This window comes from Amblyraja radiata, chromosome 26 (genome assembly GCF_010909765.2).
Source record: "Amblyraja radiata isolate CabotCenter1 chromosome 26, sAmbRad1.1.pri, whole genome shotgun sequence".
In the NCBI taxonomy this organism is placed as follows: Eukaryota; Metazoa; Chordata; class Chondrichthyes; order Rajiformes; family Rajidae; genus Amblyraja; species Amblyraja radiata.
In genome coordinates this window covers 5,209,450-5,222,003 of record NC_045981.1, presented here as the reverse complement: position 1 = coordinate 5,222,003, position 12,554 = coordinate 5,209,450, and the positions used below count along the sequence as shown (strand labels likewise).

General features: G+C 43.6%; 1 protein-coding gene across 2 annotated transcripts in view; it reads left to right on the top strand.

Annotated features, from left to right (window-relative positions):
* The first annotated feature begins 636 nt into the window (after positions 1–636).
* Positions 637–12,554, top strand: part of dnah9 (dynein axonemal heavy chain 9) — a 325,024-nt gene continuing 313,106 nt past the window's right edge. For both annotated transcript variants that reach the window (XM_033044073.1, XM_033044072.1), the window contains exons 1-2: positions 637–984; positions 11,640–11,827. In XM_033044073.1, the coding sequence (XP_032899964.1) occupies positions 637–984; positions 11,640–11,827 (536 nt within the window). The remainder of the gene's footprint in view (positions 985–11,639; positions 11,828–12,554) is intronic.

Below are 12,554 nucleotides of genomic sequence, written 5' to 3'. Positions count from 1 at the left end.
GTATTGTAGTTGACTTGTTAACCATATAATAACCATATAACAATTACAGCACGGAAACAGGCCATCTCGACCCTTCTAGTCCGTGCTGAACACATAATCTCCCCTAGTCCCATATACCTGCGCTCAGACCATAACCCTCCATTCCTTTCCCATCCATATAACTATCCAATTTATTTTTAAATGATAAAAACGAACCTGCCTCCACCACCTTCACTGGAAGCTCATTCCACACCGCTACCACTCTCTGAGTAAAGAAGTTCCCCCTCATGTTACCCCTAAACTTCAGTCCCTTAATTCTCAAGTCATGTCCCCTTGTTTGAATCTTCCCTACTCTCAGTGGGAAAAGCTTTTCCACGTCAACTCTGTCTATCCCTTAATGGGACCAGTGTGGAGGGGTGGAGGGGGGACGTAGTTTGCATTGAGGAGCTGTAGCTGTAGTTCGCTGCAGTTTCCAACCATGTTCTCCCTCCCCCCTCCCTCTCTCTCACTCAATCTCCACGTGTGAACACAAACCGCAAACAAGCCGGTTACTATGGGCACGACACGCCGATCACCTCTCCCTGCACTCGGGCTCCCAGACGGGGAGAGTTCGGCCGCAGCTACAAACGCCCCGGGCAGTGGAGGTGGACCAGGACCATGGGGGAGAATATCTCGGACAGGCGCTGGGATTTCCTGCAGGACTACGTGCTGAAGACCATGAAGCTGAAGGCTGAGCGCTGGCACATGTGTACTGGCACCGAGGAGCATCGCCTGTGTATCCAGGAGTTCCTGGACAGCGGAGAGCGGCCGCTACTAGTGGTGTCGCTCAGCGCCGCCGGCTTGCTCCTGCCCTCGCTACACTTCCCCAGCCTCGGCAAGAACAAAGCCGTCTTCTTCGCCAAGCGCCGCCGGGAGAAGCTCAGCGCCGACTCCATGAAGAACAACCTGGTGTTCGGCGACCTGGCTTACTGTCCCCTGGAGCAGTTCTCAGCCCTGGTGGACGAGGTAAGGCTGGAGACCATCTCCTCTGTGGGACAATCTACAACTTGGGACCCCTCACTGTCCAAAACATCCTATTTCCCAGATTCCTGATTAGTACAGGTGTCAGGGGTTATGGGGAAGCGGCAGGTGAATGGAGTTAGGAGTGAGAGATAGATCAGGCATGATTGAATGGCAGAGTAGACTTGATGGACCGAATGGCCTAATTCTGCTCCTATTACTTATGACCTATTGGAGGCAGAGCTGATGAGACATTATTTTTTCTGCGGGTTGTGAGTCTTTGGGATTGTCTCCCCCAAAAGGCTTGGAAGTGCAGTCTGTGAACTTTTTCATTAAATACCCCCAACAATCTGCTATTCAACTATTTGGTAATCTCGATGATCCAGCATCTGGGTCACTTAGTGCTGACACATGGAGTTCCCATTCCCATTCCCATTTTGATTCTAAACTCACTCCTGTACTTCCTTTCATTCACTGGGGTGCAGTGCCTGCATCCCTTTGAATTCCATCTGAAGAAGGGTTTCGGCCGGAAACGTTGCCTATCTCCTTCGCTCCATAGATGCTGCTGCACCCGCTGAGTTTCTCCAGAATTTTGTGTGCCTTCCCATTGAAACTCACCTGCTTGTGTTTCAGGACTGCGTTTCCTTGAAACCAGGCCAGTTCTGCTTCCTAGGTACACAAAATTGCTAGGGAAACTCAGCGGGTGCAGCAGCATCTATGGAGCGAAGGAAATAGGCGACGTTTCGGGCCGAAACGTCGCCTATTTCCTTCGCTCCATAGATGCTGCTGCACCCGCTGAGTTTCCCCAGCAATTTTGTGTACCTTCGATATTCCAGCATCTGCAGTTCCCTTTTGAACAGTTCTGCTTCCTGTTTGCCCTTTATATAGTTCCAGGCTTCACTAGGATGTGTATTATGTGTACCATAACAAAGCTAACCACTCAGTGATAGGGCAATACATGATTACAATCGAGCCATTTACGGATACATGATAAGGGAATAACGTTTAGTGCAAAGTAAGGCCAGCAAAGTCTGATCAAGGATAGTCCAAGGGTCATCAAAGAGGTAGATTATATTTCAGCACTGCTCTCTGGTTGTGGTAAGATGAATCAGTTGCTTGATAACAGCTGGGAAGAAACTGTCCCCGAAAATCTGGAGGTGTGCATTTTCATACTTCTATACCTTTTGCCTGATATTGATAATTGAGTGAGTAAAAGGTCACTGGATTGAAATGATCAATCACATCATAGAAACACAAAATGCTGGAAACACTCAACAGGTTTGGCAGAATAAAGCAAAGCATCCTTTATTGGCATTCCAACTTTTAGTTTGAATGAAATGATGTACCTTGCAGTCATGACAGAGAATAAAATAACAGAACACACAATGAACACAGTTTAACATCCACCACGGTGAGTCTGCCAGGCACCTCCTCACTGTGATGGAAGGCAAAAGTCTTAAAGTCCTTGTCTCTTCCTTCCTTGTTCTCCCTCTGCGTTGAGGCGATCCAGGCTTTTGATGTTGGGTCCCCCGCCGGGTGATGGTAAGTCCCGTGGCCGAATCCGAGCTCCGCGAACAGGCCGGTTCAAGCTCAGTGGCCCGGGGCGGATCTACAAGTTCAGGTGGACAAGGGCAGTGCAGTTGCCACACCAGGCAAAGATGCATCCCATCAGAATACATTCTGTAATGCATCATGGACATGCCAAATCTTCCCAGATGTGGAAGAAAGTAAATACATTGATGTGTTTTCTTCATCACTGCGTCAGTATGAATGGATCAGATTGGATTGTTGGTGTAAATAGACACCAAATGCTGGAGTAACTCAGCGGGACAGGCTACATCTCTGGAGAGAAGGAATTTGTGACGTTTGGTCAAGACCCTTCTTCAGACACCAAGGTTGGTGGTGATATGGACGCCTGAGAACCTGACAATCTCTACTGCAGTTCCATTGACAAAGTTGTGTTCACCCTCTCGCTTCTATAGATCAAAAAACAACAATGTCATCTTGCTGACATGAAGGGCCCAGTTGTCATGATACCATGAGACAAAGTTCAAAGTCTCTTTCCTGTACTTCTTCTCATCATTGCTGTTGGTTTGACTGCCAATAGTGGTATTATCTGCGAAAATGAAGACTGAGTTCTGGTTGTTCTTAGTTACACAGACATGAATGTACAGTAAATAGTGCTGGAGACTGCACATAGCTCTGTGGGGAACCAGTGTTGTGGGCCAGTGTGGAGAATCTTACTGCAAATGTGACCTGACCTGTTTAGTGTTTTATGCATTTTCTATTTCATTTCAGATTTCCAGCATCTGCAGTATTTTTGACTCGCATTAAAGGGCCTGTCCCACTTTCAGGACCTAATTCACAACCTTTTTTACTCGTGGACATTTTTCATCAGGCTAGAAAAATGGCCCGACCTACTTGATGCCACGAGTACCTATGACTAGCATCACGACCTACCTATGATCTACCTACGACCTACCTACGACCTCCTACGACCTCGTGACAACCATGCTGCAAGTATGAGTCAAGGGCAAACTCGGCAGAGGTTGTGAATTAGGTCGTGAAAGTGGGACAGGCCCTTTAGAGATCTGTCTTGCCCCTGTTTACTGGTGGAACAGGCTTGATGGGCTGAGTGGCCTGCTCTTCTATTTTCCAATTTTGTCTATTTGATTATTTTCTTTCAACTCATCTCTGCTGCCTGGAATTTAAATCTACTTCTAAATGTTTGCAGTAATATATATAAGCTCAATCTGCATGCAGATTTTATTTCGGTAAATTACGTAAGTACGGATCAAAAGAATTTGGTCAAAGTCTCACAGGTACAACTTCATGTTGAGATAGCTTCAGATCCACATTGCAGTACATTAAATACACTGACTGCCATCTGATTAATTTAAAATCTAAATAATTGATGTAACATTGGTGTCCGATACTGTGTCTTGATATGTCTTCACTCAAGGTCAGATGTTAATGACCTCATGATTCATAATGCTAATTTTAATTCAGTTAAATACTATGTAGCTGGGAATAGAATTACAAATATGCAAATCCCTTGATTCATAGTAAAATTAATAACATTTACTGAAATAAAAGTGATTTAAAATCACCTGGAAGGTGTTATTCTGCACAGTATTACTGGTTTAATATGGCATAATAGCTCAGATTTAGTTTTTAATTAACATGTATGCCATTTGGAGCATTATATTGTTTTATTCGTTACCAGAATTTGAAGTAGTCTTTTTTGTAATCAAGTTGTTAAATTCTGCTTTTATTCACATTTGGATATTATTCCAGTGTTCTGGGAATGTCATTCAATAATTCCCCCCCACCCTCCATTGGATTGGTAATATAGAGACGAGTGTGGTATGACCGTGCATATGTTGTGCTTCTGTTACGCTGTACTCTAACTTCGCTCAGACTTTGACCTAAACTTGTAATATATTTAACGGAAGGCTTTAAATCAAAGTTCATTGCAGCCAGAGTTAAGGACCAAATAAAAAGGTGTCACCTTGTATTTATATCCATTGCATCTGATAAATGTAGCACAATAACCAGCGCAAGAATCTATGTTTATTTATGACCTTTTCAGCTCTTGGGTCAGATGTGATGAATAATTTAGTGTTCATTTATTCACTATGCAGTGGTTCTGCTTTTAAAGCAGAAGTGTTGAAGGCAGGTTTAAACTTGCCTATGATACCTTCTGCAGTGGAACTCGTACTCGCAGATCGGTCACCCCATCAGGATTGTTAATCCTTACACAGTGTTCCTAGTGAAAATAGACACAAAAGGCGGGAATAACTCAGCGGGAGACGCAGCTCTGGAGAGAAGGTATGGGTGACGTTTCAGGTCAAGACCCTTCTTCAGACTGAAAAGCCAGGAAAGAAAGACATTTACAATCATCCCCAAGGTTACCTGGTGAATATTGTGGGTTCAATTCCTTCTCCCTCCCTAGTTGACTAATTTCAGCAGTAAAGTTTGTAACATTTAGCCTCTGCTTGGATAGGGAGAAACAAACCCAGGCTTCATGTGTTACAGAAGTGTTCTTTTAGGGGGAACCTTCAAAACCTTTATAACTTTTGTACTATTTCACCGATCGGAACAAAACTTATTTGACTTGCAGCAGAGGAGAATGGTGAGTAAGGTGGCGAAAAATCGTAGCGCTATGGGGGATTGTTTTTGTGCAAATTTTATTACAACGCAGACAGGAATTGGTCAAGATGAGAGTTTTAGTAATAATATTCCAGAACAAGGGGTCACAGTTTAAGGATAAGGGGGAAATCTTTTAGAACCAAGATGAGGAAAACATTTTTCACACAGAGAGTGGTGAATCTCTGGAATTCTCTGCCACAGAAGGTGGTTGAGGCCAGTTCATTGGCTATATTTAAGAGGGAGATAGATGTGGCCCTTGTGGCTAAAGGGATCAGGGGTTATGGAGAGAAGGCAGGTACAGGATACTGAGTTGGATGATCAGCCATGATCATATTGAATGGCGGTGCAGGCTCGAAGGGCCGAATGGCCTACTCCTGCACCTATTTTCTATGTTTCTATGTTTCTATATAGAAGATAGATGGTGAGACCCTGGAAAATGAGAACCATATCCCATATCTTGGAAGCCATGTCTCTGCAAATGCTGACATTGATGATAAAATTCACCACCATCTTCAATGCGTCTTTGGCCAATTGTGGAAAAGAATATCTGAACCACAGCACATGGTCAATTGGACAGCATTGATCCTGGCCATCTCGAATGCTTCTGATGCTGGATTATGTACAGCAGGCATCTGAAAGCACTGGAAGAATGTTAACATCTGAAGCCTTACCAACATCTCCAGTAATGAGGCTATACTTACATTCAGTTACTGTTATTGAACAGGTCACATTACTTGCGTGTCCTGCACCCATAGTCCAGAAAGAGATATTCCATTCCAAAGTTGTGTTATGGGAAGATTTGGCCAGGTAACTGAGTTCCATCGATGCTGCCTCATCCGCTGAGTTTCTCTAGCATTTTTGTCCACAAAAGATTTGGGGATATGTTTTAAGCAACTTTGAAGAAATTCCCACTAACTCCTGGGAATCATTAGCTCATGACCGCTCCATCAGGAGGAGAAGCATTCAGGCTGGTACTCAGAGCCTTGGGGCCATCTATCAGAGTCACCCAGCGGGCGAGGCAGCATCTATGGAGAGAAGGAATGGGCGACGTTTTGAGTCGAGACCCTTCTTCGGTCTGAAGAAGGGTCTCGACCCGAAACATCACCCATTCCTTCTCTTCATAGATGCTGCCTCACCTGCTGAGTTACTCCAGCGTTTTGTGTCTACCTTTGATTTTACCAGCATCTGCAGTTCTTTCTTACACATATCAGGATCACCCTGCAGTCCTGCATGAACAACAGTTGAACCTTTCCCCTCACCAATCACATTTTCCATTTGTGGCAAATGTCTATGGTTCCCACATTGGCCACATCAGTCACCTCAGGAGAACTCAAGTTCAAGTTCAAGTTTATTGTCATGTGTCCTGATAGGACAATGAAATTCTTGCTTTGCTTCAGCACAACAGAACATAATAGGCATTGACTACAAAACACATGAATAAATAAACTGATAAAGTGCAAATAACAAATAATGGGTTATTAATGTTCAGAATTTTGTCCGAGCCAGGTTTAATAGCCTGATGGCTGTGGGGAAGTAGCTATTCCTGAACCTGGTCGTTGCAGTCTTCAGGCTCCTGTACCTTCTACCTGAAGGCAGCAGGGAGATGAGTGTGTGGCCAGGATGGTGTGGGTCTTTGATGATACTGCCAGCCTTTTTGAGGCAGTGCTAGAGTTGAACTAGAGCTAGAGTTACCCATATCATATTACACTGCATACACTTGCTGTAACTCTAATTTCATTGAATATTCTCCCCCCACAATACCATTAACTAAACTAATGTAATATATAATTGTATTGTATTGTATTCAAATTTATTGTCATTGTCTCAATTAGAGACAACAAAATGAATTTCCCTTTACAGTCAGTATCATAAAAATAAATAAATAATAAATAATAAAACATATTAAAAATAAAATAGAATTTAAAAAAAAAGCACAAACACAGAAAGTTGGTGAGGAAGGCACCATAGTTCAGCCAGCCTCCCCTCCGATCTTCCCAGATGTTCACCCGTGGTCGGGGCCTTCCGAGCACCCGCAGTCGCCACCCCGGGCGGCCCGATGCTCAGGCCCTCTCGCCGGGCTGATGGAACGCCGACGCCGAACCCCGACGGTGAAAATCCTCCTCAGCGGCCCGGACCTCCCAATCAGCCGCCTCCCACCGGAGTCCGCAGCTCCCGAGTCCGCAGGCCGAGCCGGGCAGAGTCGCAGGACCCCACGATGTTTGTCAGCGCCGCCCGCGTTGGGAGCTCCGCGAACCACAGCTCCAGGGTGTCGGTGCCGCAGGCCCAGCACTCCGGGCTCTAGACGGCGATCACCCGGTAAGGCATCGCCAGCCCCGCGATGTATCAGCGCTGACCCGCCGCTGCTGGAGCTCTGGTCGGTCCAGGCAGGAAAGGCCGCGCCAATCCAGTAGGTAGGCCGCTGGGGGGGGCAAGGACGCGACTCGAATAATAGTCGCGTCCTCTCCAGGAAGTGACTGAAGGACGGTATCCCCCTTACCGTACCCTCTTCCCCCACATTAAAACATTAAAAAAAACATAAAAAACACACTTCAACATAACAAAAAAAACAAAAAAACAAAAAGATACCGGGCTGAAGGTGGAGGCAGCTGGCACCAGCGCCACCGGACTGTATCCATTCATTAATAACTACCATTAAACATATTATTAATATTAATAGATAATTCAAGATATTACTATCTTGAAAAATGCTTTAACAATGTACCAGATAATTGCGTAGTCAGCTTTCTGTAAGTCAGGTGTTCAGTAACCCAGGGAGTCCCTGTATATATTTGCATTTAAGCTTCTGAAGTTCAATGCACAAAAAAGTAATATGACTCACTCCTCAAGCCTTGATACACTTCCTTTGAGTCAGTAACCTTGCATAGTTTTTTATGTTTGTTCATTCTGTTGTGACTTGGGTGTTGTAAATATCTCTATATTAAGTCAAGGCTAACTGTATTGTTGTCTGGTTAACTCATTCTTTTCCATTTCACCCTCGGGCCTCTTTTTCTCTAAAATGTTTTAAAAACTCTCAAAGTTGTTGTTAAGATACTTTATCTCTTGCATGTTTTTGCAGGGCTCCAATGACACGCTGTGATCTCCTCAAGAACTTGATTGAGAATTAAGGCGAAATTTATTCATTTTTAATTAAATGCTTTTATAGAGGCCAAACCATTTCATTTCATTTCTTACATAATTGAGAACAAGATTGAGAATATCATTGAGAACACTTGACACAGGTGCTACTGCACCACACTATAGGACTCTTGACATTTTAGTTACATATCACGACTACATGCATGTTATGCATTTACTTATTCCAGGATTCTTTAATATTGCATTATTTGTGTCATGTCTAAAACGATGTCAAAGTTAGACACAAAATGCTGTAGTAACTCAGTGCAACAAGCAGCATCTCTGGAGAGAAGGAATGGGTGACGTTTCAGGTCGAGACCCTTCTTCAGACCTAAAATTATGTTGGCTTGTTGGCCTTCATAGCAAGAGGATTTGGGCATAGGAGCAAGGAGATCCTACTGCAGTTGTATCTCCTTGGTGAGACTACAGCTGGAGTATTGTGTGCAGTTTAGTTCTCCTAATTTAAGGAAGGACATTCTTGCTATTGAGGGAGTGCAGCATAGGTTCACCAATTTAATTCCTGGGATGGCGGGACTGACCTGTGATGAAAGAATGGGTCGACTGGGCTTGTAGTCACTGGAATTTAGAAGGATGAGAGGGGATCTTATAGAAACATATGCAATACTTAAAGGATTGGACAGGCTTGATGCAGGCAAAATGTTCACGTTGTTGGGGGAGTCCAGAACCAGGGGTCACAGTTAAAGAATAAGGGGTAGGCCATTTAGGACTGAGATGAGAAAAACTTTTTCACCCAGAGAGTAGTGAATCTGTGGAATTCTCTGCCACAGAAGGCAGTGGAGGCCAATTCATTGGATGTTTTCAAGAGAGAGCTAGATTTAGCTCTTAAGGCTAATGGAATTAAGGGATATAGAGAAAAAGCAGGAACAGAGTACTGATTTTGGATGATCAGCCATGATCATATTAAATGACGGTGCTAGCTCAAAGGGCCGAATAGCCTACTCCCATTTTCTGTGTTTCTATGTTTCTATAAGTATGTAAAATACAACTCTGTAAAAAGCCATTGGAATGGATTTCAACATGTTATCCATCAGTATGTTAGTTCATCTTCTGTTTAAGGCACAATGCATTGAAACAGGCTTCACATAACCAGGGGTTTGCTGTGGTCATGCTCCTCATTTGTCCCTTCAAAATATAACCAGGACTCCTTGATAACCAGGGCATGATCTTTAACGCTTCATTCAAGTAAATCAAATCAATTGAGCTGCAAACTGGCAACAATTTCTATCATATATAGATGAGGATTTGCAATGACAGCTTTGTGCCTGTTTTGTCTCTTCCATCTTTCAATAATAAAATGCTGGAAGCACTCAGGGCCAGGCAGCATCGTAGAAACTGAAAGAGTTAGTGTTTCAGACTGATGACCCTTCAACAGAACTGTGGAGCAAATCTGTTCACCTTCTGCATTTCAACTTAGATAATGGCCTCCACCGTAAAGCATAACACTTTATCTAGTTCTTTGAATCTAAGAAAGGACATTTCTGTATAAGTTCATTAAAGTGATGGAGCTAATTGCGGTCTTGATAAGACACACAAGGGATGTCCCAGACGGGACTGAGTGAGCAGGGATATGAATAGAATTCATACTGGGCTCACTAAGCTACTAAGCTGTAGACCAAATATCCAACAAGTCTTAAAAGGAAAAATGTAAAAGCGGATGGGACTTGCTTTTGTGATGTTACCACAGTTGAATTGCTTTTGTGACACATAACATCCAACCCTGTAAACAAAAGCAACTACACTGGAGGGCGGCTTAAAGTTATGCATCTGTTCTGTTAGAAAACATGATAGCATTGGGTCGAAGGTAGAAATCTGCAAAATTAATCAATGGAGATAAAATTTAACACCTTAAGCTTCAGGATTAGCAGGTTTAAAATTGTTCATCATGTTACCATGTGAAGATATTAAAACCAATAAAAGAACTGGGTAGACAAAAATGCTGGAGAAACTCAGCGGGTGCGGCAGCATCTATGGAGCGAAGGAAATAGGCAACGTTTCGGGCCGAAACCTTTCTTCAGACTAACTTCAAAAGAACTGGGTAGCTGCCAGTTTGTTTTTGTGTCTTGTTGCTTGGTAAATTGTGTATTAGGATATTCCTAGTGTTGGTTAGTGTTGGAAGATTGGATTGAGTTATACTGTATATCAGGTGCCATTACTCATTGTGTACAGAATGAGCTGCTTAGAGACAGTTTATATGACAGTGTGTTTATAATCATAAAATGAGTTGTTACCTTTGTTTCCTGTTGCTTAGCAAATGCTTTGAAAAAGGCTGCTTCATTGACAGCAATGTGATAATTGCCGTGAGATATTTGGCTGCAATCATATCGCTGAAAACGGTTCCTGATTAGAACCCATTGAATGCAAAATTCAAGCAGCAAGTCAAGAAACAAGTTATGATTTGTCATCCTAGGCAAGGGGTCGGCTCCGATAGTAAGTCCACGTCCCCACGGTGGGGCTCAAAGTTAGTTCCGAGCCAGGCCGCCAGCTCCATGATGTTAGGCCGCGGAGTGACCGGAGATACGATCCGGAAAACAAGCGTATCTCCGGCAAGGTAATAGAACAAAAAAAAGTTTCCCCCTCCCTCACCCCCCACCATTAAACAAACAAGAGAACATTAACAAAAACTTTTAAAACACACTAAAAATAACAAAAAGGAAGATGAAAAGCCAGACAGACTGTTGGGGGGACTAGAAATCCATTGGAGTTTTCCCGTGCAGCTATCAATCTTGGTGACCAAGGCACCAGCAGTCTGCCAGGAACTGAGGTGTGCATAATTTCAAAATCAACGATCAGAGGACATGGGTTTAGGGTAAGGAGGGAAAGATCTAATAGGAACCTGAGGGGTAACTTTTTCACACAAATGTGGGTGGGTGTGTGGAACAAGCTGTCAGGTGAGGCAGGGACGATAGACAATAGACAATAGGTGCAGGGCAAGAATGTCCTTCCTCAAATTTGGAGACCAAAACTGCACACAATACTACAGGTGTGGTCTCACTAGGGCCCTGGGCCCTCACTAGGGTCGATGTGGGAAAGTTGGGCCATAGGGTTTGTTTCTTCTTCTTCTTCTTCTTCTTCTTCTTCTTGCGTATGCCGTGCACAGCCTAAAGTTGTAGGACAACTTGTTCTTTTTGATCTTATTTGATTGTACACGCCGGGTTGATTGCATTCGTCGAAACAGGGCGGACCACGTGAAGGTTGCAATCTCCCACCCCAGGGCTTGTTTCCATGCTGTATGACTCTATGACTCTATTGTAAGTATGAAGAGAGCAAATGTATGTGAATCTTCAATAACATATAGGAGAGTGTCTAATGTGCTCAGCTCTACATTAACCAGCGCTCTTTCTTGTTCTCTCCAGGTGGTGGTGCCGGTTTTGACCAACAGCAGGAATCACGGGTATTGGCCGCAGGTTGTGTCGCAAGATGTCGTACGTCACGCCCACAGCCTAAAGAGCAGTGTCTTTGTAGTTGTGGGGCAAGTGCAGGGCAAGACGATGCTGCCTTTGCCCGTCGGAGCAGAGAGAGCTGCTATTGGTTTGCGCAAAAAGTAAGGACCTATCCAAATGTTTTTCTGAATAAAAGGCCACTTGCTTTTAGGTCATAAGGTCATAACGAACAGGAGTAGAATTAGGCCATTCGGCCCATCAATTCCCCTCCGCCATTCAATCATGGCTGATCTATCTCTCTCTCCCAACGCCATTCTCCTGCATTCTCCCCATAACCTCTGACACCCGTACTAATCAAGAATCTATCTATCTCTGCCTTAATAATATCCGCTGACTTGGCATCCACAGCCTTCTGTGGCACATTCCACAGATTCATCACCCTCTGACTAAAGACATTTCTCCGCATTTCGGGTAGGGACCCTTCATCCGACTGCAGAAATATCCTGTCCGAAACGTTGCCTATCCATGTTCCCCAGAGGTGTTTTTTTTTTAAATTTATTTTTATTAGAAGTACGGTAAATTACAATAACACACAACACATATATCTTAATACATTTTTTGTACCGCTTCATTTTTTTTTTTTTAAGCTTTAAGAAAAAGATAGAAGTAAGGAAAGTAAAGAAGGTGCGCAAGAGTCGTGAAGTGCAAGAGAGTGTTGGGAAAAGAAAGCCCCTTAGAAAAGAAGTTAGAGAAGGAAGTAAAGTAAGAAAGTAGACCCTAGAAAAGAAAGAAAAAGAAAGTAAGGACAATCGCTCTATTATAACATTAAACTCCGCAGAAAGACTACCAACCAAGTCTGTTTTTGTTGTTTTACCTCCCATTACCAGG